The sequence below is a fragment of the Pongo abelii genome, chromosome 1, assembly GCF_028885655.2.
Source record: "Pongo abelii isolate AG06213 chromosome 1, NHGRI_mPonAbe1-v2.0_pri, whole genome shotgun sequence".
NCBI classification, from domain to species: domain Eukaryota; kingdom Metazoa; phylum Chordata; class Mammalia; order Primates; family Hominidae; genus Pongo; species Pongo abelii.
The window spans coordinates 230,467,444-230,495,331 of NC_071985.2; the positions used below are offsets into that span (position 1 = coordinate 230,467,444).

Below are 27,888 nucleotides of genomic sequence, written 5' to 3' on the forward strand. Positions count from 1 at the left end.
CCAGACAGTTGCTCTGAGAGGTGATTTGGGGCTGCCAGGTGATTTGGGGCTGCCATGGCAGAGGCTGCCCTTTCTCTGCATGGCCCAGCCCAACCTGGGAAGGAGGAAGGGAGGAAGGGAGGGATGCTGGAGCTGCCATCTTGGCTCCCGGGGACTTGGTGTCCACGCTGTAGCACATCTGTCACTGCGTGGGTGTGGATGAGGCTGCCACATGCTGTGCCCTTTCCTGATGCAGCTTGTGACGCGTGAGATGCTGGAAATGTATTTAACTCGCAGCACAGGTGTCTCTGATGTTTTCTTCACCCCACCCCACCCCCCGACTCGCTAATAAAAACAGCTCCGCGCCTGGCCTAGCAGATCCTTTCCCACCGGCGCCGCCAGAGGTTGTTGCTCGAAGTGTCACAAAGCTCACTCTAGCCCAGTGGTGGCCTCTATGTGGGGAGGCTGAGGGCCTCCTGTCCCCACCCAGATCTTGCCAGCAGGGAGCAACAGGTACCTGCCACTGTCACGGGGAAGCTGGCGCCCTTGACCAGGGGTCCTGGGAACTGGCCTCACCCTGCTGGGCCCCTGCCTGGAGCACAAGGGGGACCAGAGGTGTCGGGCTGTTTGGATACCCCAGGTGCACACTCAGAGGAGCCCAGGCCCCAGACGCACCCACAGCAGATCCTCCTGTTCACGAGTCTCTGGGAGGGTAGGCCAGGCGGCCACTCAGCAGTGTCCTGTCCCATCCTCTCCCCAACCCTCCCAGAGCTGTAAGGACACTGCTCAGCTCAGCCTAGGTCCATGACCCTGGGGGTCCTGGGGCTGGAGCTGCTGTCTCTGCCATGGCCACTTAGGGGACAAGTGGTATGCCTGAGAGGCGGCTGTGGGTAACTTGAGTGCCCGGCCCAATGAGCACCTGTGGGTGTCTGTCTGCAGCCTCCCCCTCCTGGGGCTGGCAGGGCTGCTGGTGGAACCCCTGGCTGAAGATGCTGGGCCCCTGCCAGGGCGGGCCCAGATGCAGCCAGACAGATCCAGGGCAGACCCCGACATGCGCCTGTGCCATCTGCTGCCAGCCCCTGACAGGTGGGGAGGAGCGTTTGTGGGGGTGTGTAGGCATCACTGGCATGCGGGACCTGCGGCAGAAGCACCAGGGCCACTTCCCTTCTGACTGTAGAACTGGGACAGCTCCCATCCCCATCCTGTGCCCTCGCCTGTCTCCTGGGCCGCACCAGTTTTTGGGGAGGCCCAGCCCCGGAACCCCCAGGTCGGAGTGGTGCCTTCTGGGGCCCATGCAGCCAAACTGCTGGGCCCAGTGGCCTCTGCCACTTCCTTACAGCAGCCCCAAGGCAGTGCTGTCCTGTGAAGCTGGGCTCCAGGGAGGGTACCAGCTGGCTGCTCCTCTCCCTCCTTGGGAGTGGCAGGTCAGAGGTAGGGATCTCTTTTTGAAGACTTGTGCCAAGATCCAGGCTGTCATGGGGCTGGGGCAGGCAGCGGCCCACCCAACAACAGGCTCCCAGGAAAGCATCATTGCTTCAGACCCCAGCCCAGGACAGGCCCTTGGGCTCCCTCCTCAGGTTTGGAGCCAGGAGCCTTGGGACAGTGTGCAATCAGCCATGCAGCTCCACCTGCCACCAAAGGCTGATTGTGTGGAGTCTGCCTCCCCACCAAGACTGGCCCAGCCCCTCCTGTTTACCTGACTTGATGCTTTCCGCGGGACGTGGCCTGGAGCAGGCGCAGCCTCAGCCCTCTGATAACCTCATCTGGCCCTGTGGCCTCCCTTCTCTGTGCCCGTGAGGATATTGGCTGCCCGTGTCTCCCACCCCCAGCCCTGGGGTGAGGACCCCTTTCCTAAGGGGATGTTTCTGGCAAGGCTTTTTGGGGTCTTTTGTGGTAGTTGAGGGCCAAACACACGACCCAGGAAAGCATCTACCAAGAGAATGGAGGTTGGGACCGGAGGCTGGGACTGGAGGCCAGGATGGGGGTGGGGGGAATGGGACCGAAGTCCCTGGGACACAGCTGAGGTCCAGCCACATCTGGGTCCCCAGGCCTGCCGGGTGTCCTTGCCAGGGGCGCAATTGGTAGGGGTGCATTCCTAGAACCACATGGGAGGGGGCCTGCCCCGGGGAAACAAGCCCTTCCCACAGCCTTCCTGGATGTCACGCCTGGCCGTGTAACTATGGCAAGGGCTGTCATCCACCGTTCATTCGACAGACACTTAATGCCTCTGTACACAGGCTCTTGGCCCACAAGGAGTACTTGGAGGGACCAGGCCCGTCCCTGGGGGAGGGAGGGTAGACCCGGGTCCTCCCTGGCAGCCGCCAGCCCCAAGAGGACACACCCAGCCCCTGCGCGTGGTGGGCTGCCTAGGAAGAACTGTGCCCACTTACTAAGGAAGATATGGTGCATCTGAGACAAGGGCGGGAGACACGTAGCCACCCTTACAAAACCAGGAGTCAGAAAGGCCCAGAGAGGACAGGGGCCTGCCCAGGGCCACACAGCTCTGCACACTGCTCCCACGGAGGAAAGCAGCCGGGAGGATCCCACCCTGGGGGGCTGTCAGGGAGGTGGGCTCAGTTTGTCCGCTGAAGAAACCCCTCATCCTGGCCTTCACAAGGGAAGGGGCTGGGCCCTGGGAGAGGGGAGGCTGTGGCTGGGGGCTCCGGGCCGCAGGGCCCAGCCTGGGTGTGTCCTGCAGCTCCTGAGGCTGGGCCCAGGCCTTCCAGCCACGTGTGCCCAGCTGTTTGTCTGTAGGTCCTTTGAAGGGCTGTGTGCCAGGTGTTTGTGCGCCCCCGTGTGGGGCCTGTGACAGCTGTGCACCTGGTGTCTTCGTGTGCGCCAGCGCGTGTGCCCTGTGCGCTGTGTGTGCCGCGGGGTCCATGTCTATGGGGGGGTCCATGTGTACAGGGGTGTGTCTCCAGGCCTGTGCTCTCACGTGTGCAGCCAGCCCCCAGCGTGCATGCGGGGCAGCATTTATTTGCACTTGTGCACATAGTAGCCAGTGAGGTAGCCCAGGATGAAGATGATCCAGAAGAGGGCCACGCCGCCCAGCAACTTCATGGCGATGCCCAGCTTGCCCGTGCACAGCTTCTGGGAGATCCTGGGGTGAGAACCAACTGGAGGTGAGCCCCAGGCCAGGGCCGCATGAGGGGCCCCCTAAGTGGACTGTGGCCATTGGTCCGGGTCAGGGGGAGGGGCCTGGGCGCTCTGCTGGAGTCAAGAGGAAGCTCTCCTCGCTCACAGCCAACCAGAGGGAAGGCCAAAGGCTGCAGTTTGCTGAGCCGCTGGAGCGTGGGCTCCCAGCCAGGATGGGGTGGAGGGTGATGGGGCCGGTGGCAGGGGTTAGGGCAGGCATCTCTGGAGGGAGGCACCAGCCTGCTATGGCTGGCAGGCTGCCCTCAGGCCCCTCACCTGCGGCAGCATGAGGCCTCTTCTGTGCTGGACACGGCCCCTAGGCTGACTCCGTCCCTGCTGCCGTCCTCCCACCTACTATAGTGGACGTGGCTCTCCTGGGGCTGCATGCTGTGGGGCTGCAGCGGGAGGGGCGGGGCCTTCTCGGTGGGGAGGTCAAGACAGGTGGCGAGGCTGTGACTTCACTGTAAAACAACCGGATGGAGGGTGGCAGTCAAGACCCCCTCTGGGGCTGCTGTTAGGGGAGGGGCACTAAGGGTTGGGGGCTGGCTCCCTCACTGGGTCTGTTGCCTGACTTGACAGGTGACCTAGACACAAAGTGGTAGAGTCATTTGCCCAGGGTCAGGTCTGGAGGATGGGACCAAGCGAGAATTCCATCTCAGGCCAAGCCCTGACCTCAGACATGTGGGAGGCCAGTGTTTCCTTCCAGCATGCTCCAGGAGCCTCCCTTCCCCGGTGCTTTTATCAGGAGCCTGCACAGCCTGCCACCCTCAAGAGACGAGGACACTGTGGCCCAACTTAGGCTGCAGCCCCTGATAACTGTCCCCCTCCTTAACCCTGCCCGATAAGGTGCCTGCTGGCCTCTGGGGAGGCTGGCCAGGGGAGGCGGGGGTGGGGCAGGGCAGCAGGTCCGGGGCAGCGGCTGGTACAGCTAGACCGGTCCCTGTCTGGGGAGGATGCGTGGCTGGCCCCAGGCAGTGGTAGCAGCTGTGTCCTCAGCCTGTGTGGGTTGCAGCCCCTCCCCCACCCACACCTCTAGGAGGGCTGGGGCTTGGGGGGCACGATGCACTGAGCACCGGGCCGGGGTGGATTCAAGGCCTCAGGGAGGCCCTACAGAGACAGGAGGGTCGTAGGGCTGGGTGGCTGCCCAGAGCAGGAGGGGCTCTGCCCCAAGGCCAGCTCCCTGCTGGGCTCCAGCTCCTGCAGGCCTGGGACTCATCTTTGCATCTCGGCACTCAGCTCGGTGCCTGGCAGCCCAAGTGCCCAGAGGGGTGAGGAGACCGCGGGGACTGAGCAGGAACTCCAAGCGCTAGCACAGCTGCCCGGCCGGCCTGAGCCAGCCCGGACTCTAAGCACCTCCTTTACCCTCTGGCCTCTGTTTCGACCTCCTATTTACCTAAGGGAGTGTAGGGGTGGAGGAGTTGGAGGGGGCACCAGAAGTTGACAACCCACCCAGGCTGTGGGACTAGGGTCAGCTCTCTGGTCTGCTGGGCCCCCAGTGTCCCCTCTCAGCATCTGGCCCCCAGGAGTGGGGTCCTCGGGCAGGCAATGGCAGGCCCCTCACTTCTAGGGGCTGAGGCTTTGCTGGGCCCCCTCCAGCGGGGAAGGCTGACCTTCCTCCCAGGTCATCGGCACAGAGGCCTAAAGGCATAGCAGCAGCCACTACCCTGCAAGAAGCCAGCTCAGAAACTCAGGCCCCAAGAAGCCAGCTCAGAAACTCAAGCCCCAGGCAGTTCTGAGACTCCCGGCACTTCCGTGTCTGCCCTTCCCCAAAGCCCAGAGAGGCAGAGGGAGCTGTCTCAAAGCCATAAAGTGTGCCTTCGGTGGGAGCCCTGGCCCAGTGCAGCCTGGCACTCAGGCCCGGAGAGGCCCAGCTTCTACTGGAGTATGGGTGCTGTTTTCCCAGAGCTTGTGGAGCCCTCAGCTGCCTACCCAAGGTTCACGCCCTCTTGCCTGGTGTGCAGAATCCCAGCCTGGTCCCAGCAGCAATGTGCCAGCCCCAGGTAACAGCCGTGACCGGGGTAAGACAAGCTTAATACCACCACCCCTGCTTTCCCAAGTCACCCAGCTGGGGACCAGGAGCCAGGGTGCAGCAGGGGATGGGAGAGTTTTTGCTTCTGTGAAAGCAGCAGCAGCCACCTCCTTTTTCCAGCCTCGACGTGATGGCTGGAGCTGCTGGAGCTGCAGCAGCCGCCTTGCAACCCGACATCCACGCAGCATTAGTCCCGGGAGTGCTGAGTCTCCAAGTCCACGGCAGCAGCCCACCATGGGCCTCTCGGTGGGAGGGGTCAAGCCCAGTGTGTTCAACTCTGAGATCATGGGTTCCTGTCTTGCTGACGTAGAACACGTTGTTCCCAAGTCACCCCGGTGCACAGCCACCAGAGCCGGCCCTTGAGGCTGGCCTCCCTCACTTGCTCAGTAAACGTCTCTCCACACTCATGTGACGGTCACAGCTGTGGCGGCAGGAACCCATCAGGGACTCCCCTCCAGGCCCTGGCAGGCTCCCGGATCCTGGCACCTCCTGGGGGTTTGTGAGTGCAGGAAGGCCCTAGGTACACAGGCGCCCCTCCATAGACCTCTTCACCCCACAGCGCCTCAGGGCCCCACACTTACCCGGAGAATCTTGCCTGAGGGCTGGGGCCTCTGGGCCAGGTTGCGGTCAGGGCCTGGCCAGCGGCCCGCACCTCCCAGCGGGGCAGGTCGTGGGCTGAGGTGCGGCAGACGCCTCGAGCCTAAAAAAATAAAGGTGACCGGAGAAGCCGATCTTGCTAAGGGCCGGGAAGGGAAAGTGGCTGGTGTCGGGGGTCCCCAGCAGCCACAAGGAGCCGGGCCGGCAGTTCCGGCCCTGGCCCCGCACCGCGGGTTAGGCCGGTGGGGGTCAGTCCAGGGCAGGCCCCCAGCCCCCGCCAATTCTCAGCCAGCGAGGCCGCGCACAGTCGCACCTGCCCACTGCGGCCGCACCGGGAAGCCGCAGCCCGGACCCCGCGCGCCTCACCTGTGCCCCCGCGTCTCTGGGCTCCGCAGGGGCCGGGCCTGGGCAGGGAGCGAGAGCGGGGGCGGGGCCGCGCGGGGAAGGGCTGAAGCCAGCAGCGGGGAGGTGTCTGGTCCGGAAGGTGCCGGGTCTAGAGTGGTGGGCGGGGCCATGCGGGAAAGGTCTGGGGCCAGTAGCGGGGAGGTGCCTGGTCCAGAAGGGGCCGGGGGCGGGGCGAGAGGGGGCGGGGCCATGCGGGGAAGGTCTGGGGCCAGTAGCGGGGAGGTGTCTGGTCTAGAAGGGGCCGGGGGCGGGGCGAGAGGGGGCGGGGCCATGCGGGAAAGGTCTGGGGCCAGTAGCGGGGAGGCGCCTGGTCCAGAAGGGGCCGGGGGCGGGGCGAGAGGGGGCGGGAGACGCCTCGTCCGGAAGGGGCCGGGGCCCTAGGCCGCCCAGCCCCGGGGCCAGGAGGTGCAGGGGGCCGGGCAGGGTCTGCAGAGGGCTGCACTTTGTGCCCCCAAACGGCCCGCCCTTGAGGCCTCCAGGGTCCCCGACCTCCTTCGCGCCTGCTGGAGCCCCTCCGACGCCACGAGTCCCCCAGCCCCGCGGGGACCCGGCTGCAGCGCCGACGAGACTGCCGGAGGCCCTGGGCGCGTCTGGGCGTGAATCCTGGGTATGGGGACCCGGCCGCAGGGACCGTCCTCCTCCGGGGCTTGAGGGGCGTGGCGCCCGCACGTGGCCCACCCTTGGTGCTCGCGGCGGGAAGGGAAGCAGGTGTGGGTGGGGAGCAGAGAAGGGTGATGGGGAGAGTCCCTTCGAAGGTGTTCAGGCGCCCAGAGCCTGCGAGGCGCCAGGGAAGCGTCAGGGACCACAGACACGGTTCCCTTCCTTCCAGGAGCGGGGGGATGGTAACAGAGCCCCCACCCTCACCATCTTCCAGAGGGGTCCTCCAGCAAGAGAGTGCCCCAGCCAGGAGAGCCCCCAGAGCAGAAGGTCACAGACCCCCTCTGCTCAGTAGGCGTGAAGTCTGTGCTGAGTGCTGGGCGGACACCCCGGCTCAGGCCTCTGGCAGCCTGGTGCCTCAAGGGGACCTGTTAGGAGCTAGGGGCACAGGCTGGTGTGCTGACTCCCAGTGAGTGAGCTTTGGAATGGGGAGTGTCCTTGTAGCTCAAGGTCGCAGAGGAGAGTAGGCCCCCGCGTGGATCCCAGAGAAGAAAAAGGTGGGACAGTGCCAACACCGGGGTTTAATTCTGAGTCTGAGAGCAGGACGCATGGTGGGGGCGGGTGGTTCTGGAGCTGGGCCCCGGCCTCTGCTGGGCTGCCCGTATTTGGGGGCCTGGCTGGGCCTACTTGGAGGTCCCCTTCTTGGATTTGCTGGTCAAGAAGGCCTCTGACTGTTGCAGGGGGGGCACTTTGATGCCTTTCTGCTTCAGCTGATTGTAGTAGTCGCTTCTCTCTGAGATAATTCTCTACACAACAAACACAGCCGTCGAGGTGGCCTTCCCAGTTCCTCACCTTGGCCTTGAGGCCGGTCTGCACAGTCCATGCCAGCTGCCCGGGACGCCACCCTCTCCTCCTGCTCCAGAGGGGCTCACTGCAGCAGGGCTGTGCTGGTGAATACTTACAACCGGCTCTCCAGGGGGAGAAAAAACAAACAACGCTCGGCTTTGTGGCGTTGCCAGTTTCTGGGGTGGGAACATTCCCACGTGGCTGATCTTCAGCCACGGAAGTGACGTCACAGAATGCGGAGCCGGGGGCAGGTGCACAGCACCAGCCCGCAGAAGCCTGCACTAAGTCCCCTCTTCAGCCCTCTTAGAGTTGTGAGGAGCCCCAGACTCCTAGAGATCTTTGAGGTCGTCACATCTGTCCCTCAAGTCCCTTCTGTCCTGTACAGAGGGAATGTTGTCCCCACCTCTCTTCCATTCTCCTCTCGGGGCCGTTGCTGGTTCATGTCAGGCTATGGCAAGCAAGCAAAGGTGCTCTTCCCTGGCTACTGTGTGATGGGAATAACTCCCTCCATCCTCTGTCTTCCCTCTTCTCTTCCTCTTTCTCTCCCCTTCCTCCTCTCCTCCCCCAGACAACAGTACCAAGGCCGCAAAGACCTCTCTCCACATTACAGCTCTGCAGGAAAGGCACTGTCCGGGCCCCCGCCCCCACTCTGCAGAGGAAGGGAACCAGGCCCCAGGAACGTGGGTGCTGGAAGGTCAGGGACACACACTGGGGTTTAAGGGCAGCCCCAGAGGGTGAAGTGTGGGTCTTGGGAACAAAAGCAACTCCTGGTGAGAGGTGACCCCTTCGTAGCACACGGCCCCACACAGAACCATAGCTGGTGCCCAGCTCCCAGAGCTCTGAGTCTTACGACACCTTGCAGATGAGCATGCGCTCTCCATCACAGAGGGAGGCGTCTATGGCTCAGAGAAGTGAGTGTGTGGCCCCCAGCTGGTGGGTGGTGACCCTCTCATGCCAAGTGACCCCAAGGCCTGAATTCTCCTACACCCCTCCACTTCTCCGAGGCCCCTGCTTGGGGACCCCTGGTCAGGAAGGAGCCCAGGAGGCTGTGGCCAGCGTGGGAGGGGTCTGCACCAGGGCCGTGGATCAGTGGGTGGTGATACCAGCGGAGGGGACCAAGCTGGACAAAGCCGGGGCTGGGCTCCTGCTGCAGGAGAATCTTCGTGACCTGAGCGGCTTGTCCCCTCTCCACAGCGCTCAGGATGGGTTGTGGCAGTTACTGCTGGTCTCTGATGCCCGTCCCCCTTTTTGCTGAGAGTAGCTAAGACTCCCGTGCCATGCCCCCACCTGCCTTAGGATGATTTGGTCCCCTCTGCCTGAGCAGAGAGAAAGGAGGGTCCTGGGGTCCAGGTGAGTAGGTGACACAGGTAGGATGAGAACAGAGTCCCTTGAATCTAGTCTAGGCCCCCCACAACCCCCTACCACAGCTCTGGCCTGGGGGAATGGGGCCCGGATGGAGGTAGCTGAACTTAGGGGTATACCTGCAGGGCTTCCAGGATGTCATTGTCAGAGATCTCGTTGGCCAAGGACTTGGTCCCGGAGATGCTAAAGGTGGCCTGGATGATCTTATTCCTTAACCTCTCGAGCTATGAGCAAAGGGACAACACCGTCATTCACCTTTGCCCAAGAAGGCGCCTGGCCGGTGGGCTGCACCCCCCACCACCTTATGTTTTATGGACCGGGAAGGAACAGCTCACCCTCACTTTTCACGGCTGTAGAAACTGGAAACAGGGGCCAGAGAAGTCAATGTGGATTGTCTGAGGGCTGGGAGGTGCCGGATCCAACCCCTGACCCTGTGTGGCCCAGCCCCAAAGCCCAAAGACTCTCCTACACCAGGTGGGCTTTTCTAATTGGAAAGTAAAACCTACACACACACACACATATATATATATATATTTTTTAAACCAACAAACCAAAATAGTACAGAAGCCGCACGTAACCCCTGGACCATCCTCCACTGCCCAGGGGAGCTGCAGTGAGCGGACTTCCTGGCCCCTGGGGACACTCTCACTTTAGGCATTTAACAGTGCGCTGCTGGCGCTTCCTCCTTTCCGTGCTGCCTAGGAGGTGTCTGTGCCGTGGACAGCAGCGTTGAGCCTGGCCGCTGCGCACAGACCCGGAAGGCGTTCTAGTCTTCTGCTGCCACGAAGATCCTTGTCTGCCTGTACACCCGCAGCCGCCTCCCCAGAGGTAGCTAATCGTGCCTCCCAGGAAGCTGCAGAGGAAACCCCTCCAGTCTGCACCCCAGGAGCCTCAGACAGGAGCCCCTCGAGTTATGCGGCATGTTCGGCACGAGTTCCTCATCCAGAAACCCTGACGACGCAGAGGTGCCCCACAGGAGCCGGGCCCGAGAGGCTCAGCCTTGCCTCCCAGTGGAAGCATGTCCACACTGCCGCTCGGACAGGTTTAAGTAACAGCAGGAATGTCATGGGCCCCTGGCCTGTGTGAGGAGTGGAATCCTTTCCTTTTTCCAGTATTTATTGAGTGCCCAACTTTGTACAATCACCGTGCCCAGTGCTGGAGGTCCTGAGGTCACAAGGGGCTGGGCCTCTGTACTGGGGGTGCCTCCCCAGGGTAGAGGTTGGCAGCTACCCGGGGTGTCCAGCCTCACTTCCCCACACCCGTGGGGCCTCACCATCAGGCTTGGCGCTAGTTCCTGCTCACCCGGACTTAGCTTCAAAATATTTTTCAGCTCAGCTTTCCAGGCTCGACCAGGTCAGTGCAGGCTGGCGCACAAATGGACACACCTAGACCGCCTCTGGTCTAAGCCTTTCACCAGGACTACGGCTGGATCCCAAACTGTTTTATCAAGGGATACCAGGGGTGGGTGCCTCAGTCTGACCCAGCCAGAAGGAGGTGGACTCAAGCAGGAAAGAGGATGCAGTTGAGTTGCAGTTGGCATTTCTGGTGGGAACATGACTTCAAAAGCCTCCGTACATGACCTTGACCTTTGCTTAATTTGGGATTCAAGGTGAGGGCCAGGCTTGGTGGCTCCCACCTGTATCCCCAACACTTCAGGAGGCCAAGGCAGGCAGATTGCTGGAGCCCAGGAGTTCAAGACCAGCCTGGACAGCATAGTGGGACCGTCTCTACAAAAAGCTTTTAAAATTAGCTGGGTATGGTGGCACATGCCTGTGGTCCCAGCTACTCAGGAGGCTGAGGTGGGATGACGACGGCTTGAGCCTGGGAGGCCGAGGCTGCAGTGAGCTGTTATCACCCCACTGCACTCCAGACTGGATGACAAAGACCCTGTCTCAGAAAAAAAAAAAAAAAAAAAAAAAGTCAGATCTTAATGATTTCCTTTTTGGCAGGGGGCCCTCACAAGCAGGGCACACTCTGGCCTTGCTCATGTTTCATATGACGCCCCAGTGGGGCCCTGCAGTTGAGACTGCCAAATCCCAGCACCACTGCAAAGCAGGTCTGCTGTCCAGGGGGACTGTTCATCCTTTCCTGTTTGTCTATTAAGTGAGGATCATGATAACTACTTTGCAGTCCGGTTAAGGGAGCTACATGACTTTGATACCAAGAAGGTACTTAGAATGGTGCCTGGCCCAGCAACCACGCTATGACTCAGAGATGGGGGGGGGGGAGGGAAACACCATGCCTCCCTATCCAGGCACCCTCGACGTTTCCAGCCAGTGATCCAACCCCTTCACAATGCAACCCAAGACCTGCAGCCCTGCCCACGGGGCTCCGCCCACCACTGCCATTGACAAACATTTCCAGGCTGCTCTGTCGTACTCTCACTCCGTCCTCTACCCACATTTTTTGAGCGTCAACTCTGTATGGGTGCTGGTGTACACGGCAGAACCAGCCCGAGCCCCAGCGTACTCAGACCCCAGTTCTACCTCGGTGGGCGGTGGGCAGGGACCCGGGTGCTCAGCCGCCAGCTGCTGGGACAGACCCTCAGGAGGAGGGGCTGGGCGTACCCTGGACTGGGAGCTCTCCAGGGCCACGCGGGCTTGCTGCTCTGCCTGCTGAATCATCTCCTTCTTGCTCTGCAAATCCTCCTGCAGCTGCTTCCACCTCTGCAGGTGGTTCTGGTCCAGTTCCACCTGCTCCTGCAGCTGGCTGACCTTGGTGTCCAACTCTGAGATGACTTGGTCCCGGTTGGTGAGCTTTCTCTCCAGTTTCGACACTTGCTGGGGACAGCCGGGGAGAACAAAGAGGTGGGGTCATTTCGCCCAACCTGAGTACGTGTGGTACCCATCCACTTTTTCCTAAAAGATGGCCAGCAGCCAGGTGCAGTGGCTCACGCCTGTAATCCCAGCACTTTGGGAAGCTGCAGTGGGCGGATCATGAGGTTAAGAGATTGAGACCAGCCTGACCAACATGGTGAAACCCTGTCTCTACTAAAAATATAAAAATTAGCTGGGTGTGGTGGCACGTGCTGGTAGTCCCAGCTACTCGGGAGACTGAGGCAGGAGAATCACTTGAACCCAGGAGGCAGAGGTTGCAGTGAGCTGAGATCACACCACTGCACTCCAGCCTGGTGACAGAGCAGGACTCTGTCTCAAAAAAAAAAAAAAAAAGGCAATGCTTGCTGGGTCCCTCCAGTCCAGTCTGGACCCAGCAATTGCGAGGAGCTTTCTGTGTGGATGTGGGGTGCAGAGATGTGTCGAGTGGCATGCTACCGAAGGGGCCCTGGCTCGGCTGTGAAGATGCTCCAGCCCCGTCTTGCCCTTCGCTGTGTTGGGACTTACAGCAAGAACAGTGGCCTGGCTGATCATTTAATGACACCCAGGCTGTCACCTGTCGGAGGAGCTGGTTGTCCTTTTCAATGAGCCCCATCATCTCTTGGTGTTTCTTATCTTCTCGGAGGTTGGAGAACTGGAAGGAGACAGAAGGGTTGGCTTGGGGGACTCCCAGGTTTAGATAACAGACTGAACGCCGGCATCTAACTTTTTTCCTTCCCCAAAGCTCCCTAAAATAATAGCAGCGGGATTTCTATTGAAGGCAGGGAGAAGAGGAGAAGAAAGAGGACTAAAAATATTTTGGAGAGTTTGAAGGTGGCTGAGTGGTATCTGACATCCCAGATCCAAGAAAGCCAAATAGCCAGCAGTAGGAAAAGCAGAAAACAAACCCAATTCACACTTGAGTTCCTGAAAGTCTCAGACATTGTTGGTCCGGGTTCTTCTAAACATGGAGGCTAAAATGAGGATGGTTGGTGGAATGTTATTTCAGAAATGAAGAGCACTAGGCCACGTGCAGTGGCTCACACCTGTAATCCCAGCACTTTAGAAGGCTGAGGTGGGTGGATCACTTGAGGTCAGGAATTAGAGAGAAGCATGGGTAATATAGATCCTATCTCTACAAAAAATAAAAACATTGGTTGGGTGTGGTGGCGTGCACCTGTGGTCCCAGCTCCTCAGGAGGCTGAGGCGAGAGGATCACCTGACTCTGGAGAGGCTGAGGCTGCAGTGAGCTGTGATCACACCACTGAACTCCAGCCTGGGTGACAGAGTGAGAACCCATCTTGGAAAAAAAAAAAAAGGAGAAAAGAAAAGAAAAGAAACTCTCCATTAAAATGCCAAAGCAAAGCACACTGCTCTGCCAGGGAGCACAGAGTGGTTACCTGTGTGCTCAGAGTCCAGTCAACTCGAACATTGGAGCAAAGCTCTCAGATGAATGACAGAGACCAAAAGCAAACTTTAAAAGGGAACTTGTAGGAAACAGAAGTGGTACAAGAAGTTGGAAAACTAACGCTATGATGAACGCTGTCATCAAGGGAAGAGAAAACACTGCAATTGTGAAGCCAAACAAGAGTGCACTTCAAAAAAAGAAAAATGGAACATTCAGAGAACATCAGAGTAAAATATTATAACAAAATGAAGAGCTGTTGAAAAAGTTAAGGAAATTTTCTAGAAAGTATCTGTAAAAGACAAAGAGACAAAAAGGAGGAGATAACAGATAAAACAAGAGTGGGACAGGAGGTCCAATAGTGTGAGAGAAGGCCATACAAAAAAACAATAAAACCAAAGAAAATTCCAGAACTAAAGGACATGAGTTTCCAGATGGCCGCTGAGTGCCCAGTACAACAGATGAAAACACGCCCTCAATAAAGCACAACTCTGGGAGGTTTCAGATCACCTGGGACAAAGATGGGATCTTACAACTTTCCAGAGAGGAACAACCAATCCAGAAAGAACCATGAACGACTTTGGACTTCTCATAAGCAAACCTGGAGGACAACAGAGGAATGCCTCTGTGATGCTGAAGGAAAATGGTTTTCAAACAGGAATGCTATATCCAACCCAGATGTTACGAGGGTGTAGAGTAAGGACATTTGCCAACATATCCTGTCCCCAAAACTTTACCCCTGTTCATCCTTTTTTTTTTGAGATGGAGTTTTGCTCTTGTCGCCCAGACTGGAGTGCAATGGTGCAATCTTGGCTCACTGCAACCTCCTTCTCTGGGGTTCAAGCGATTCTCCTGCCTTGACCTCCTAAGTAGCTGGGATTACAGGCATCCACCATCACACCAGTTAATTTTTGTATTTTTAGTAGAGCTGGGGTTTCACCACATTGGTCAGGCTGGTCTTGAACTCCTGACCTGAGGTGATCCACCTGCTTCAGCCTCCCAAAGTGCTGGGATTACAGGTGTGAGCCATCGTGCTCAGCCTCATTTATCCTTTTTGATAAAACTACTGGAGGATGTGCTCCACCAAAAATAAGTGAAGAGGGCAAGAAAGCAAAAGATATGGGATGCAGCAGTTTTAAAGTTGTGGTTTATGAATCTTAGTACTGTTCTGTAAAACTTATTTTATTTATGTGTGTGTGTGAGACAAATGACTGTCCTAATGATGTCAGTGCAACATTGATTGTGATAGAATGATATGGGGAGGAGGGTGGATGGAAAGGCTGCCTTTGTGTGTGTTGCAGAGCGGTGGCAGGGGAGGAAAAAAAAGGAAGCATTAAATAATGTTAAGATGGAGAAAAATCTAGAACAGCCATTATGAGCATGCTATTTAGAGATTTGGAAATAGATTCATAAAGAATGTGCTGGAAGAATTTAAAATGATGTCTCAGGAGAGGGCAAATGAGAGGGAGGAGGTCAGAGGCTCCTGGTTTTCGTGACGGGCCTCGTGGAACTATTTGATTCTTTAAGCGATGTGCATGAATAACTTTGATAAGAATAAAAACAAAATGCTTAACAAAAACAACAAGAGTGGGCTCAGTGGAGTAGCAGTCTCTCTAAGCACGGATAGAGCATTCTCACCCCCAGGACTCAGGGGCCAGGAGATGCTTGAGGAGTGGCCAAGAGCACAGCGGCTCAGGAGACAGGGACACATGCTTCCAGCCCAGGAGCAGGGCAGAGCTGTGGCTGGACACATGGGCTCCAGCCTCCCACACACCTTGGGGAATCCTAGCGGGGCCGCTATCAGCTGCACAACCCTGAGCCAGCTGCCTGGATGCCCCAGGCTCAAAGTCTCCATCAGTAGATGGGACGGGCAGCGCCTGCCCCGAGCTGCTGGGGGTTAATGAAGCCTGGCCCATGCTCACGGAGCAGAGGCCGGTACTAAGCGCACGGCCACCTTGTCGGTCATGGCTTGTAGCTGCTGCCTCCGCTCTTGGAGCTCCTTCTGCAGCGTCTCATTTTCTGTATTGATCTTTCGCAGCTGGGATTCTTGGAAATCCACTTGTTGTTGTAAAGACGCAATCACTCCTGGGCGCAGAGGCAGAGGCGGTGAGCAAGAGCAAGCAGGGGCAGTGAGGGACAGAAAGAGAGGGCCGGGCCACCGCGCCAGCTGGGAGGGCTCTGCCAGCCTGGGTGAGGCTGCTGACACCTGCCCCTGCTCCAGCTCACTGACCAGAGCAGGCAGTGTCTGGGCATCCCAGCTCCTGGGCCGGGACCCACTGAGTGGCCAAAGCCCAGTGCCCCCCGCCAAGGCCCTACCTGTTGCAAGGGAGTATCTGGTCCTGGTGGCCTCCAGGTTGAATTGGAAGTCCAGGATGACCTGCTCGTACTCCTCCAGCTGGGCCAGCAGCTCCTCCTCAAACGACTCGGCCAGGGAGGAGGACCTTCTCCTGGGGATCTCCTCTTCCTCTGGCAGCTCCCTTTCCTCTGAGTCCTCATCCCTGTCCCCTTCTTCCTCCTTGCTTCCCTCCTCATGCATGGCCCCCATCTGGCTCACACCTCCCTTGGCACCTGTGTCCTCCGCCCCATCAGGCTCCCCTTCCAGGCCCTTGTCCTCCTCACCGCCTCCCAGGTCCGGCTCTTTGCCCCTCTCCAGTGCCGCAGACTCCTCCTGCATCTGTAAGATGGGTAGGGCAGGGGCTGGGCAGGGCTGCGGGGCACCCCCAGGGCAAGAGGCTCTAATGCTCATGGCGGGGGCACCAGGGAGGGCACCTTCTTCTGGGATGCTGCAGGGTCCAGGGAGCAGGGGAGCATCTGCCTGGCAAGGTCACCAACAGTGGCCCAGGCACTGCGGCCTCAGTCACGGGTCCTGCCTCTGTCAGGAGACTGCACCTGACCTGTGCCTTCAAGGGGGTTAATGACCCACCCACCTCACCTGCTCCCCTGGAGTGGGGAACCCCAGGTCAGGGCTGCAACGGGGACACTTGGGGCCTGGGCCTCTTAGTTAAGCAGCCTAGGTGGCTCCTGAGCCCGGGTCCCCCACTGCGTGCCCGCTCTCCAGGCGGCCCGCACCTGCCGCCAGTGCTGCAGCTCCTCCTCATCGCTGGAGAAGGCCTTCAGGAGGCTCAGCCTGCCCAGCTTCAGCGAAGCATCTGAGAGCTGCTCCTGCAAGACGCCCGTGGGACCCTCAGCTTTCCAGCCCCTCCTGCAGCACCCCAGGGACAGACCACTGCCTGTCCTGGAAGGGACAGCGGCCTCTCATGTCTGGGGAGGGGACCTGCGTCCTCCTGCCAAGGGGCTGGGGGATGTGGGTGCTGTGGCAGCGGAGGGCACAGGAACCTGCGGATGGGCAGCTCTGGGGGGCAGTGGGGCTCTAGGCACCCCCAGAGCAGCCCTCAGCAAGTGGCCTTGCAGTAAAGGACAAGGCCAGCCAGCCTTAGACACGCCCACTGTGCATGTCATTGCCTGGGTGCCCCACCCTCAGACACCCACCTAGCAGCCTGGGGAGGACAGAAAGTAGAAGCCCCCGGCTGGCCGCCTTTCCCTGCCCTGCCCTGTGCATCTAGGCAGCCTTCCCTCGAGGCATTTAGGCAGTCGGCGTGATCAGAGGCCTTCCCCCTGCTGCCTGCTTCATCTCTGGCCCCCAGCATAAACTCAGGTTGTCTCCTCAGGTATGAAAGAAATCAGGTCTTAGGAAGATCAGGTGACCACCCCTGGGCACAACACAGACCTGCCTCATCCAGTCCTCTGCCCACACCTAGACGTGGGGTAGCATCCCCACCTGCATCCCCACCCCCACCCCAACCCCAACCCCAACCCCATGCCCAACCTCACAGGGGGCCTCACAGCCAGAGAGTGTGGAGAAGCGATTCCCGGCCAGGGCAGGGTAGTACAAGCTACAACTGCCAACGACGCACAGAGCCAGGCCTGGGGAACCCGCCTGCAGGGTGGCCTCCATGCCCCAGGATTTCAGAGGTGAGCTCAGCCCTCATTTTATGGATAAGGACCCTGAGCCCAGACAGTGTTGTGCCCCATTCAGAAAGCAAGTCAGAAGCCAGGTGCAGCTGCTTAGACATCGGCTCACGGCTCTCATTTGTCATGTCGTGCCTCTGTTCACCTCTCCCCTGCCTGTTGATCAGAACCCTGAGAACCGGTCCTCATTCCAGCGAGGACCTGATAGGATCCAGGGGGCCTGGGGGTTTTCCAGGGGCCTGTGTGTCACCAGCAGCTTTGGACGCTTTGAAAATGACCGTCTTAGAGCTCTGCACTGTGCCCCGCTGGGGCTGGCTCACCCTCCTGCCTGGCGACATGGATGTCTCTTGGCCTTTGCCTTCCAGGAGGAATTTCAGTTGCGTCTTCAGGGCCTCCCTCTCCTCCTGGAGCAGCAGGATCTCCTCATCTTTCTTCTGAACCTGTATCTCCAGCTCAGACAGGCAGTGATCCTGGGCAGAAAACCAAGGGCAGCCCCCGTGGGCCATGCAGCCACACACTCTTCCCCTGACCTGCCTCCAGCCCACCCAGGAAGAGCAGATCTGCTGTCCTGGGACCCCAAAACCCCAGGGTCCCAGGGATTTCAAGATGTGTACTGCGGTAAAGGGCTAGCACTACACATCTGGAGACCAAGATGTGCCAGCTCTTTACTGCAGCCATGCCTGGCACCTCCAGTGCCTCTGCACCCATCCTAAGAGCAGATCCTAAATCCTCGTCGGAGGAGTTGCAAGGCAGCTTCCCTTTCGGACCTGGCCAATGGTGTGTCCCTGCACCCCACTATACCACAGGATGCCAGTCTTCTTTGCGGCCCCCACACTTAACCGGCAACACACTCCAAGCTTCCCTAGGGGCCTGTCGGGGAGCTCCTCAAACTTTTATTCTCAGAATCTCAACTCCCTCAATTCTTCAGAATTAAAGACAGAAATAAAGATGTTTTCAGGCAAACAGAAATTGTAAGAATCTGTGACCAGCAGATCTGAACTTAGAGAAATACTAAAGGGAGTTCTTCAGGTGGAAGGAAAATGATCCCAACAGAATATTCTGGAAGGAAAGATAACTAGAAAGTCCCCTAAATGTTTGGAAAGTAAGTGATAGGCTTCTGTGTAGCCAATGGGCCAAAAAAGAAATCACAAAGCTAGAAACATTTTGAACTGATAATGAACATCTGGACACATCAAAGCTCGTAGGAAGCAGTTAAAGTTGTGATTAATGGCAAATTTATAGCCTTAAAATGCATATACCAGGAGGGAAATGGAAAATCATGACCCAAGTGTCTATCTCAAGAATTCAGAAAAATAACTAAAATTAATCCTACAGAAAGTAGAAGAAAAGGAATAAAGTTAGATGCGAAAATTTTTGATATAGGGAGAGAGGGAGAGAGGAGCAAGGAAGAGAGAGAGGAGAGAAGGATAAAGCAAACGTGGCCACATTTAACATTTGGGGAATGGAAAGGTACATGGGAATCTTTGTAGTATGGATTCTTACCACTTTATGCCTGAAATACAAAGTTAAAGGGAAAAAAAAGTGCAGAAATCACATTTCATCACCCCGGCCATGGTCCCGAGACACTCGGATGTCTCAAAATAGTGCAAGGACTGCTGGAAGGGAGATCCGATTTCCTGTTGGAGCTGCCGAGTGTACACAATGCCAGCCGCAAACTTGTTGCTGCAGGTGGCTCTCTTGCCACCAAATGAGAAGAGTTTATCTATGACAGCCCAGACGAAGGCAGAGAGGAGATAAAGAAAAGCCTGATGAGCCCCTTGGAGCTCCTGGAGGCAGCCAAGCCTGCAGCCCTTCCCTTGGATGGTTCGTACACATGGCCTGGTAAATCCCCTCCCTGCTGCCTGCATGAATAACAACAGCATATCTGCCTGACTCTTGGCTAATGATATGCTCAGGCTATTTCTCAGAAATGAAATTACTTGGTTAAAGGGTAGGAACACTCTTAAAGCAGTGAAATCTATAATAATGTACAGGTAGAGTTACAAGAGTAAACAAAATGAATATCATGGACCCCCAGGAGCTGGGACTGGCAAGCCCCCTTGTGTCTCCATTCAATTGTATGACCCCCCCACACCTCTGTGCCCTGCACCAACTTGCCAACATTTTGTGACTCGTGTCCATAATTTTCATCAAAACTTTACCAGTCTCAAAAGAATGCAGAGAAAGAAGAAAACAGACACTAGAGAAAAATCAACAAAATCTAAAGCCGATTCTAAGAGAAGGTTATTAAAATTGATAAAACTCCAGTGAGATCAACGGGGAAAAAGAAAGGAGGCACAAGGCAGCCACGTCGGGAATGAGACAGAGGCCGTCCCCACCCTGCCTACACTGCATCAAGGATAGTCATTATCCTTGTACTATGTACAGCCTTAGGCTGATACATAACAAATCTTATGTGAAATAGATGCATTCCTAGAAAAACACAGAACACCAAAACTGAAACTAGAGGAAAAAGAAAATCTGGATATATTTTAAAAGAATTGAATTTGTGATTTTTTTTTTTTTTGAGACAGAGTCTTGCACTGTCGCCTGGGCTGGCGTGCAGTGGCTCGATCTTAGCTCACTGAAACCTCCACCTCCTGGATTCAAGTGATTCTCCTGCCTCAGCCTCCCAAGTAGCTGGGATTACTGGCACCTGCCACCACACCCAGCTTTTTTTTTTTTTTTTTGGTATTTTTAGTAGAGATGGGGTTTCACTGTGTTGGCCAGGCTGGTCTTGAACTCCTGACCTCATGATCCACCCACCTCAGCCTCCCAAAGTGCTGGGATTACAAAGGTGAGCCACTGTGCCTGGCCTAATTTGTGATTTTTAAAACTGCTCCTGTAGGGGCCCAGTATAGTGACACACCTGCTATCCCTGCACTTTGGGAGGCTGAGGCAAGAGGATCACTTGAGTTCAGGAGTTTGAGGCAAACCTGAGCAACGTGGAGAGACCTCGTCTCTACAAAAAAATGAAAAAATTTAATGGGCATGGTGGCGTGTGCCTGTGGTCCCAGCTATTGGAGAGGCTGAGGTAGGAAGATTGCTTGAACCCTGGGAGGTCAAGGCTGCAGTGAGCTGGGATCACTCCACTGCACTCCAACCTGGGTGACAAAGTGAGACCTTGTCTCATAATAAATTAAATAAACAAATTAAAAAATAAAAGTGCCCCTTTAGATGGAGGCTGCAGTGAGCTCTGATCGTGCCATTGCACTCCAGCCTGGGCAACAGAATGAGACCCTTTCTCTAAAAAATAAAGGCTGAGCGCAGTGGCTCACGCCTGTAATCCCAGCACTTTGGGAGGCTGAGGCGGGTAAATCACAAGGTCAAGAGATCGAGACCATCCTGTCTGACATGGTGAAACCCCGTCTCTACTAAAAATACGAAAATTAGCTGGGTGTGGTGGTACGTGCCTGTAATCCCAGCTACTTGGGAGGCTGAGGCAGGAGAATTGCTTGAACCCGGGAGGCAGAGGCGGCAGCGAGCTGAATGGTGCCACTGCACTCCAGCCTGGCAACAGAGCAAGACTCTGTCTCAAAAATAAATAAATAAAATAAGAGTGTTCCTGTGAGAAATCCCCAGACACAGACGCCTTCAATGGCGAATTCTCCAGAATTCAAGGGAGAAATGACATCAATCTTATACAAACTCTTCCAGAGAATAGAAAAAGAAAAAAGGTGCTGGGTGCAGTGGCTCACACCCCTAATCACAGCACTTCGGGAGGCCAAAGCGAGTGGATCACTTGAGCCCAGGAGTTCGAGACCTGCCTGGGCAACATGGGGAAACCCCGTTTCTACAAAAATACAAAAAGTAGCCAGGTGTGGTGGCGCACACCTGTAGTCCCAGCTACTTGGGAGGCTGAAGTGGGAGGACTGCTTGAGCTCAGGGAGCTCAAGGCTGCAGTGAGCCGGGATCACACCACCACACTCCAGCCTGGGTGACAGAGTGAGACCCTGTCTCAAAAAATACTACTACTATTAAAATAAAAAAAGAAAAGAAATAAAAAGAAAAAAGGAACTGTTTTCCAGCCTTTTCTTTCATTTTAATGAGGCCAGAATAACTTTGATACTAAAATTTGATGAGGGAATTATAAGACAGTGAAAATATAGGTTAGTCTTTCTTATAAATGTAGATTCAAAAAAGAATAACACTACAATGAATCAACTTGTACATAAATCCAGCTGGTTATTCCTGTTATGATTTTTATTATTTAGAATACATTCTCTGAAGCAGAGTCTGTGGGTGCAAAGATGTGTGGATGGTTGGAAGTCATGCATGCCGGTGAGTCTGAGTTCCATGCCGGCGTAACTGCCACCCACTGGGGTGAGGATGGACAGGGGTGAGGAGCTTTGTCAAAGCAGGGGGTCTGGAGGTCATTTTAGGCCATGGGGACCTGCTTGATGCAGCTAACCAGATACTAGAACCAGAGCCTGTCGGGGAGCAGGGCTGTCCTCCCAGCCGGACGCAGAGCGAGGGAGTCGGGGGCCGGGATTTGCATCCCCTCCGCCAGTACCTTCTCGTGGATGACTGAGAGGTACCAGGGCGTCCTCTTTCTCGGGCAGCTCTGAGATGCGACTGAGCTGCTGGTGACTGGACTCAAAGTCTGGGATTTGCTCCTCTTCCGCAAGTAATCGAACTCGCAGATGCTCTTACTGAAGGGAAGGAGGTACCCTGTGGCGACAGCAGAAGCCAAGTGAGAAACGAGACCCTTCCCTGCCGAGCTCCTCTGGCGTCTTCGATGACGACATCCACCCTTCTGAGACTTCCCTCGGAAACCCCTATCTGCCCAGACGGACTCCGATCTGTCTCCTAACTTTTGTTACCCTCATTTTGAGGACACAGTGTGGTGCTGCTGTGAACACGATGGGGCGCCCACACCCAGCACAGCACGTGCTGAGGGAGTGAAGGAAGGTGTGGAAGCTCTGGCCAAGACACCCAGGACAAAGGAGCCAGAGCTGGGAGTCGGGATGAGGGGGTCATCCTGATGCTGTCTCTGTACACCTGGTTGCTTGTCCCCTCCTGGAGCCTCAGTTTTCCCATCTCTCTCTTTTTTTTTTCTTTTTGAGATGTAGTCTTGCTCTATCTCCCAAGCTGGAGTGCAGTGGCATGATTTCAGCTCACTGTAACCTCTGCCTACCAAATTCAAGGAATTCTGCCTCAGCCTCCCGAGTAGCTGGGATTACAGGTGCCCACCACATGTCCGGCTAATTTTTTTGTGTTTTTAGTAGAGACGGGGTTTCACCATCTTGGCCAAGCTGATCTTGAACTCCTGACCTCGTGATCCACCCGCCTCGGCCTCCCAAAGTGCTGTGATTACAGGCGTGAGCCACTGCGCCCGGCCCAGTTTCTCCATCTTTAAACTGAGGGGAGGGAGGAGATTCTCCACCTTCCTGAGTTCGAGGGGAGCTGGTCACTACAGACTCTAGGTTTCCTCCAGTTAAGGCAAGAAAGGAGACACGTTGCTGTGAACTTTCTCTTGGTAAATGGAAAGAGGCACACCTGTCTGTGGGAGCAGTGTCCTGGGGGGCCTCTACCCACAGTGAGGGAGGGATGCACCCATCAGCCTCTGGGTAAAGGCCAAGGGGACAAAACTTTCAACTACGATTTTTACCAAAGACAAGGGGCCACTGTCCTGGGGGGACTGCAGCCTAAGCTGTCAGGAAAGGCAGGGCTAGTTCTGCATAATGGAGCCCGGGGGCCTTTCTGTGTGAGTCCTCAGGAGGCAGGCAGTCCTGGGAGGGAATTCCACAGGGCATGAGCAGCGACCCTGCAAGAAGCAGGCCTCGAGCTCAGGGGCCCAGCAGGTGCAAGCAGAGGCCCTAGGGGCTCCCTCACCGTCCACGTTCGTGTCTGAGCCCTGCCTGGCCAAGAACAGGTCCTGGGTGCCTCTCCAGGTCTCTGAGCTGTTGTCAATCTCTCCGGACAAATCGGCCTCAGTGGGTGAACCTGCAGTGTGTTAAAGATGCTATCTGGTGACTGCTGTGATCTCATCTCCCCAAGATCTCCAGGGCAGACTCTTATTTATCCTTAAGCACCAGGTAGGGGCACAGGTGGCTTTTTTTAATGGATGCATGGGACTGAGCAAGGGCTGAACCAAAGGGTGGGCTTCATCCTCCTGCCTGCCGTGGTGTCTCCACCTCAACAGACTCGGGTGTGGCTGAATTTCTCTAGCTGATGTCTCCTTTCCCCCAGAGGGGCGGACCCTACTTTCCTTCGGTAAAAACATGCCTCCTAAAAGTCAAACAGAAGCTCCCCTGCCTCCAGACCAGCCCATCCAAGGCAGACCCTGTTTCCCCTAAACCATCACAAATCGCCCCAATGGCAGGCGCCTATGAGCAGTATGTAGACGCAGACCCCACGCCCAGGATACCGTGTGGCCCCTCAGCCTCCCCAGAGACCTGCCCACAACAATGCCTGGTCCTGGAGCCCTGGCCGCTGCGGAGACCCTCTTGCTGAGGCAGTGGGAGCCTGAAGCCTAGAAAGGTGGGGGCCCTGCTTCTACCTGATGCCGGCTGAGATTCGTGGACAGCACGGGACCCCCTCCCCCACCCCCCACCCTGTGCTTGCTACTGGTCACAGGAATTTAGCTCAAGCTCTCCATCCCTAAGAATGGTGTCTTGTGTGGGGACATGGAATGAGTCCAGGTCCAGGAGCAGATGCTGGGATGAAGCCTTGGCTCTGGGCAGCGTCCCCCAGGTGCCCATGGAGCTCAGCAGCTGCCTGCTCCGAGCCTCCTGTTCTCATCAGAGCAGTGAAGGGTTTGGACCAGATGGCTGCTAGGGCTTTCCAGGGGCACTGTCCCTAATGAGCTATCTGGCTTTATGAGGTTATTTCCTGAAGCTTCCAGAATCTTCAACCATTTCCACTCCCCTAGCCCCTGACCCTACTGAATTTTTAGTGGGTGAAACAATAGAAAAGCAAAAAGGCTGGGGAGACAAATCATAATCACAGTGGCCAGGAGAAGCGGGCCTCCCTCCACCCCCAGCCTCATTGCTGCCCTGGCTCCCTGCGCACAGGGCAGATTTCAAAAGCAGCAGCTGGGGCCACTGCGGAGGCCAACTCTGGCGGCTGCTCACAGGCTGAAGGGTGCAGGAAGGCCTCCCCCGGCCCCTCGACTCTGACAGGCAGTTTCACAGACGGTCCTGGTGGGGGGCTCTTACCACAGTGGGACATGGATGTGGCCCTGGTGCTGAACTGGGGGCAGTCAGGACACGTGGGGAAGACCCTTCGAAGTTCCTCCATTTCGGACACGAAGCCGGTGAGGCTGACAGCATCCCTGGGTTCACTCTGGCAGAGCGGGGAAAATAAGGCAGGCGCGGAAGGCCCCTGACTGTAGGCCAGCCCATCCAAGGGCAGACCTTGTTTCCCTAAACCATCACAAATCGCCCCAATGGCAGGTGCCTATGAGTAGTATGTAGATGCAGACCCCACACCCAGGACACCGTGTGGCCCCTCAGCCCTCCCCAGAGACCTGCTCACAACAACCCCCTGGTTCTGGAGCACTGTTTGCCTACCGAGAGCCTCTTACGGATCCTGAAGCCTAGAGAGATGGGGGCCCTGCTTCTGCCTGACTGCCGGCTGAGATTCACGGACAGCCCCCCCTACCCACACATGCTGCTGGTCACAGGCACTAAGCCACTCTCCCATTGGGGTTGAAAGGGCCTGCGTGTGTGCAGGCTGCAGCAGTGTGTCCCCTCTGTCCCCTCTCCAGCATACTGGATGCTCAGTAAGAGCCACGCAGACCCACTTTGGAAACCATAGTCCAGCTGGGCATGGTGGCTCATGCCTGTAATCCCAGCACTTTGGGAGGCCAAAGCAGGCGGATCACGTGAGGTTGGGAGTTTGAGACCAGCCTGACCAACATGGAGAAACCCCATCTCTATTAAAAATACAAAAATACAAACAAACAAACAAACAAAATTAGCCGGGCATGGTGGCGCATTATAATCCCAGCTACTCGGGAGGCTGAGGCTGGAGAATCACTTGAACCTGGGAGGTGGAGGTTGCGGTGAGCCAAGATCTCGCCATTGCACTCCAGCCTGGGTGACAAGAGTAAAACTCTGTCTCAAAAAAAAAAAAAAGAAAAAAAGAAACCATAGTCCACTAGGTCCAGGCAATGCATTCACCCAGGAAGCTGCCAGGAGCCAGGGTGACCATCTCGGGCTCCCCCAGTACACAGTGGCACAGTGTACCTGTCCAGCTGAGGTCCCCTTCCACATTTTCTCCCCTTCACTCTCCTTTTCAGGATGCACCTCGGGAGTCTTGGGGCATCTTCTCCCCTTGGCCAACCAGAGACACCGGGACCCAAGGTCTGCGAGAGGGGAGGACCGGCCCAAAGCAGCTAACCCAGAAGAAGCCGGTGGCATGTGGGGACTAAGGCACCAGGCCCTCAGAAAGGGAGAGGACCGCAGGGCTCTTTCCACCACTAGCGCTCAATTCGTCGCCTTCCTGGAATCCCTCTTTGGTAACCCATCACCAGAAGGCCTGTGGAATGCTTTGTGGGCTGACAGCTCTATGGGCCCTTGGGGAGGAGGAGAAACAGGTCACCTCAAGGCTCGTGGCAGCCCTCCTCCCGGGACCCCATACCGTCTTCCTGTAGTAGCGGCTGATGGTCTGGACCGACTTGCTGAGCGCGCGTGGCTTTTGGTGCGGTTTCCATTCTGGGCACCGGGCGTCCCGGCTGGCCATGCTCTGGAGGAGCACCAGGGCCCTGGCCATCGAGCTGGACATCGAACTGTGTCTCTCAGACGGGCTGGCCTCCTTAGGTAACATGAGGCGTGGGACACAAAGACCAAGTGAGCTTTGTCGCCTGAATGTGGACCTGAATGAGGACAGGCCCGGCTTTTCCCGTGGATCTCTCTTCAGCCTGGCTTGGGGTATGGAGAAAAAGATGGCCTCGAACATGAACCTGCTGGCGGGTGCAGTGGGAGGAGATCAGCTTCCAGAGCTCCAGGTCCTGTGGGCTCCTGGGAGCAGTGGTGGCATCACAGATGTCTCCATAGAAACCGTTATTAAGCAAAAGGGGCCCGCGGCTGGATGTGCTGGAGGCCAGTGCTGTGACACCAGGTTTTTGAGAAAAGCAAAGCTCAATATTGAAGGTTGCCTTCTGGGCTGGGTGTGGTGGCTCACACCTGTAATCCCAGCACTTTGGGATGCCCAGGTGGGAGGAATGCTTGAGCCCAGGAGTTAAACATTTTTTTAATTAGCCAGGCATGGTGGCATGCACCTGTAGTCCCAGCTCCTCAGGAGGCTGAGGTGAGAGGATCACCTGAGCCTGGGGAGATCGAGGTTGCAGTGAGCTGTGTTCACGTCACTGCACTCCAGCCTGGACTACAGAGTGAGACCCTATCTCCAAAAAAAAAAAAAAAAAAAAAAAAAGAAAGAAAAGAAAAAAAGAAAAGTCAGCTCCCAAGGACACAGGAGTCCAGCTCAAATCTGTCTCCATGTGCTGGCTAGAAGACAGTAATTATATTAGAAAAGGTTAGGCTGGGTGTGGTGGCTCATGCCTGTGATCCCAGCACTTTGGGAGGCCGAGGTGGGCAGATCACAAGGTCAAGAGATCGAGACCATCCTGGCTAACACGGTGAAATCCCGTCTCTACTAAAAGTACAAAAAATGAGCCAGGCGTGGTGGCGGGCGCCTGTAGTCCCAGCTACTTGGGAGGCTGAGGCAGGAGAATGGCGTGAACCCGGGAGACGGAGCTTGCAGTGAGCAGAGATCGCGCCAGAGCACTCCAGCCTGGGTGACAGAGCGAGACTCCGTCTCAAAAAAAATGGTTTAGGGGGTGGGCTCTGGGATTAGAACCATTTGGCCAAGAAATACCTAGAAGAGAGACAGAGAAGCCTGACTCCCTGGGAATGATTTTCCAGGCTTCAAATGCTTACCTCAAGACATCTTTTAAGGAGAGAAAGACAAAACCCCTACCTTCAGAAGCCTCGATTGAGGTCTGAGTGGGAAGAAAGGCTTCTCTGCTTGCTGACTGAAGGAAATTTGAAGGGGGCCTGCCCCATCCACACCTGTGGGTATTTCTCTTCAGGTGGAGATGAGAGACTGAGAAAAGAAATAAGACACAGAGACAAAGTATAGAGAAAGAACAGTGAGCCCAGGGGACCGGCACACTCAGCATGCAAGGACCTGCACTGGCGCTGATCTCTGAGTTCCCTCAGTATTTATGGATCACTGTTTTTACTATCTTGGTGAGGGGAGTGTGGCAGGGCAACAGGGTGATGGTGGGGAGAAGGTCAGAAGGGAAACGTGAGCAAAGGAATCTGTATCATGAATAAGTTCAAGGAAAGGTACTGTGCCTGGATGTGCACGTAGGCTAGATTTATGTTTCCCTTTACACAAACATCTCAGTGTAGCAAAGAGTAACAGAGCCGGGCGTGATTGCTGCCAGCATATCTCGCCTCCAGCCACAGGTCGGTTTTCTCCTATCTCAGAATAGAACGAATGGTCGGCTTTACACCGAGACATTCCATTCCCAGGGATGAGCAGGAGATAGAAATCTTCCTCTTAACTACTGCGAAGAGGCCTCCCTCTTTAACTACTCCTCAGCACAGACCCTTCATGGGTATCGGGCTGGGGGATGTAAGGTCTTTCCTTTCCCTTGAGGCCATATCTCAGGCTGTCTGTGGGGGAAAACCTTGGACAGGCTTTCTTGGGCAGAGGTCCCTGCAGCTTTCTTCAGTGTATTGTGTCCCTGGTTAATAGAGAATGGAGAATGGCGATGACTTTTACCAGGCATATTGCCT

At 56.4% G+C, this 27,888-nt stretch overlaps 2 protein-coding genes across 8 annotated transcripts; both read right to left on the reverse strand.

The window, feature by feature from the left end:
* Window positions 1-2,917: 2,917 nt before the first annotated feature.
* On the reverse strand, window positions 2,918-6,613 carry SMIM1 (small integral membrane protein 1 (Vel blood group)). Of its 2 annotated transcripts, none has more exons than XM_009235745.3 (4): window positions 6,107-6,613; window positions 5,725-5,843; window positions 3,391-3,575; window positions 2,918-3,079 (listed from the first exon to the last, which is right to left on the reverse strand). In XM_009235745.3, the coding sequence occupies exons 3-4, from the start codon at window positions 3,498-3,500 to the stop codon at window positions 2,953-2,955; spliced, it is 237 nt and encodes a 78-aa protein (XP_009234020.1). In that variant the 5' UTR covers window positions 3,501-3,575; window positions 5,725-5,843; window positions 6,107-6,613; the 3' UTR covers window positions 2,918-2,952. The 2 variants fall into 2 exon arrangements, with proteins under 2 accessions (XP_009234020.1, XP_054398371.1); XM_054542396.2 differs by having other exon boundaries at window positions 6,054-6,310.
* A 580-nt stretch (window positions 6,614-7,193) lies between these two features.
* Window positions 7,194-26,132, reverse strand: CCDC27 (coiled-coil domain containing 27). 6 transcript variants are annotated; one of them, XM_002811580.4, is made up of 12 exons: window positions 25,724-26,110; window positions 24,298-24,424; window positions 22,973-23,083; window positions 21,651-21,808; window positions 17,458-17,607; window positions 16,238-16,330; window positions 15,485-15,842; window positions 15,123-15,253; window positions 12,341-12,418; window positions 11,518-11,730; window positions 9,070-9,174; window positions 7,194-7,548 (listed from the first exon to the last, which is right to left on the reverse strand). In XM_002811580.4, the coding sequence occupies exons 1-12, from the start codon at window positions 26,039-26,041 to the stop codon at window positions 7,426-7,428; spliced, it is 1,965 nt and encodes a 654-aa protein (XP_002811626.3). In that variant the 5' UTR covers window positions 26,042-26,110; the 3' UTR covers window positions 7,194-7,425. The 6 variants fall into 6 exon arrangements, 5 of the variants coding, with proteins under 5 accessions (XP_002811626.3, XP_054398367.1, XP_054398369.1 ...); XR_008517279.2 differs by lacking the exon at window positions 7,194-7,548 and adding an exon at window positions 10,721-10,837 and having other exon boundaries at window positions 9,071-9,174; XM_054542392.2 differs by lacking the exon at window positions 22,973-23,083 and having other exon boundaries at window positions 7,293-7,548; window positions 25,724-26,123.
* Window positions 26,133-27,888: the final 1,756 nt, after the last annotated feature.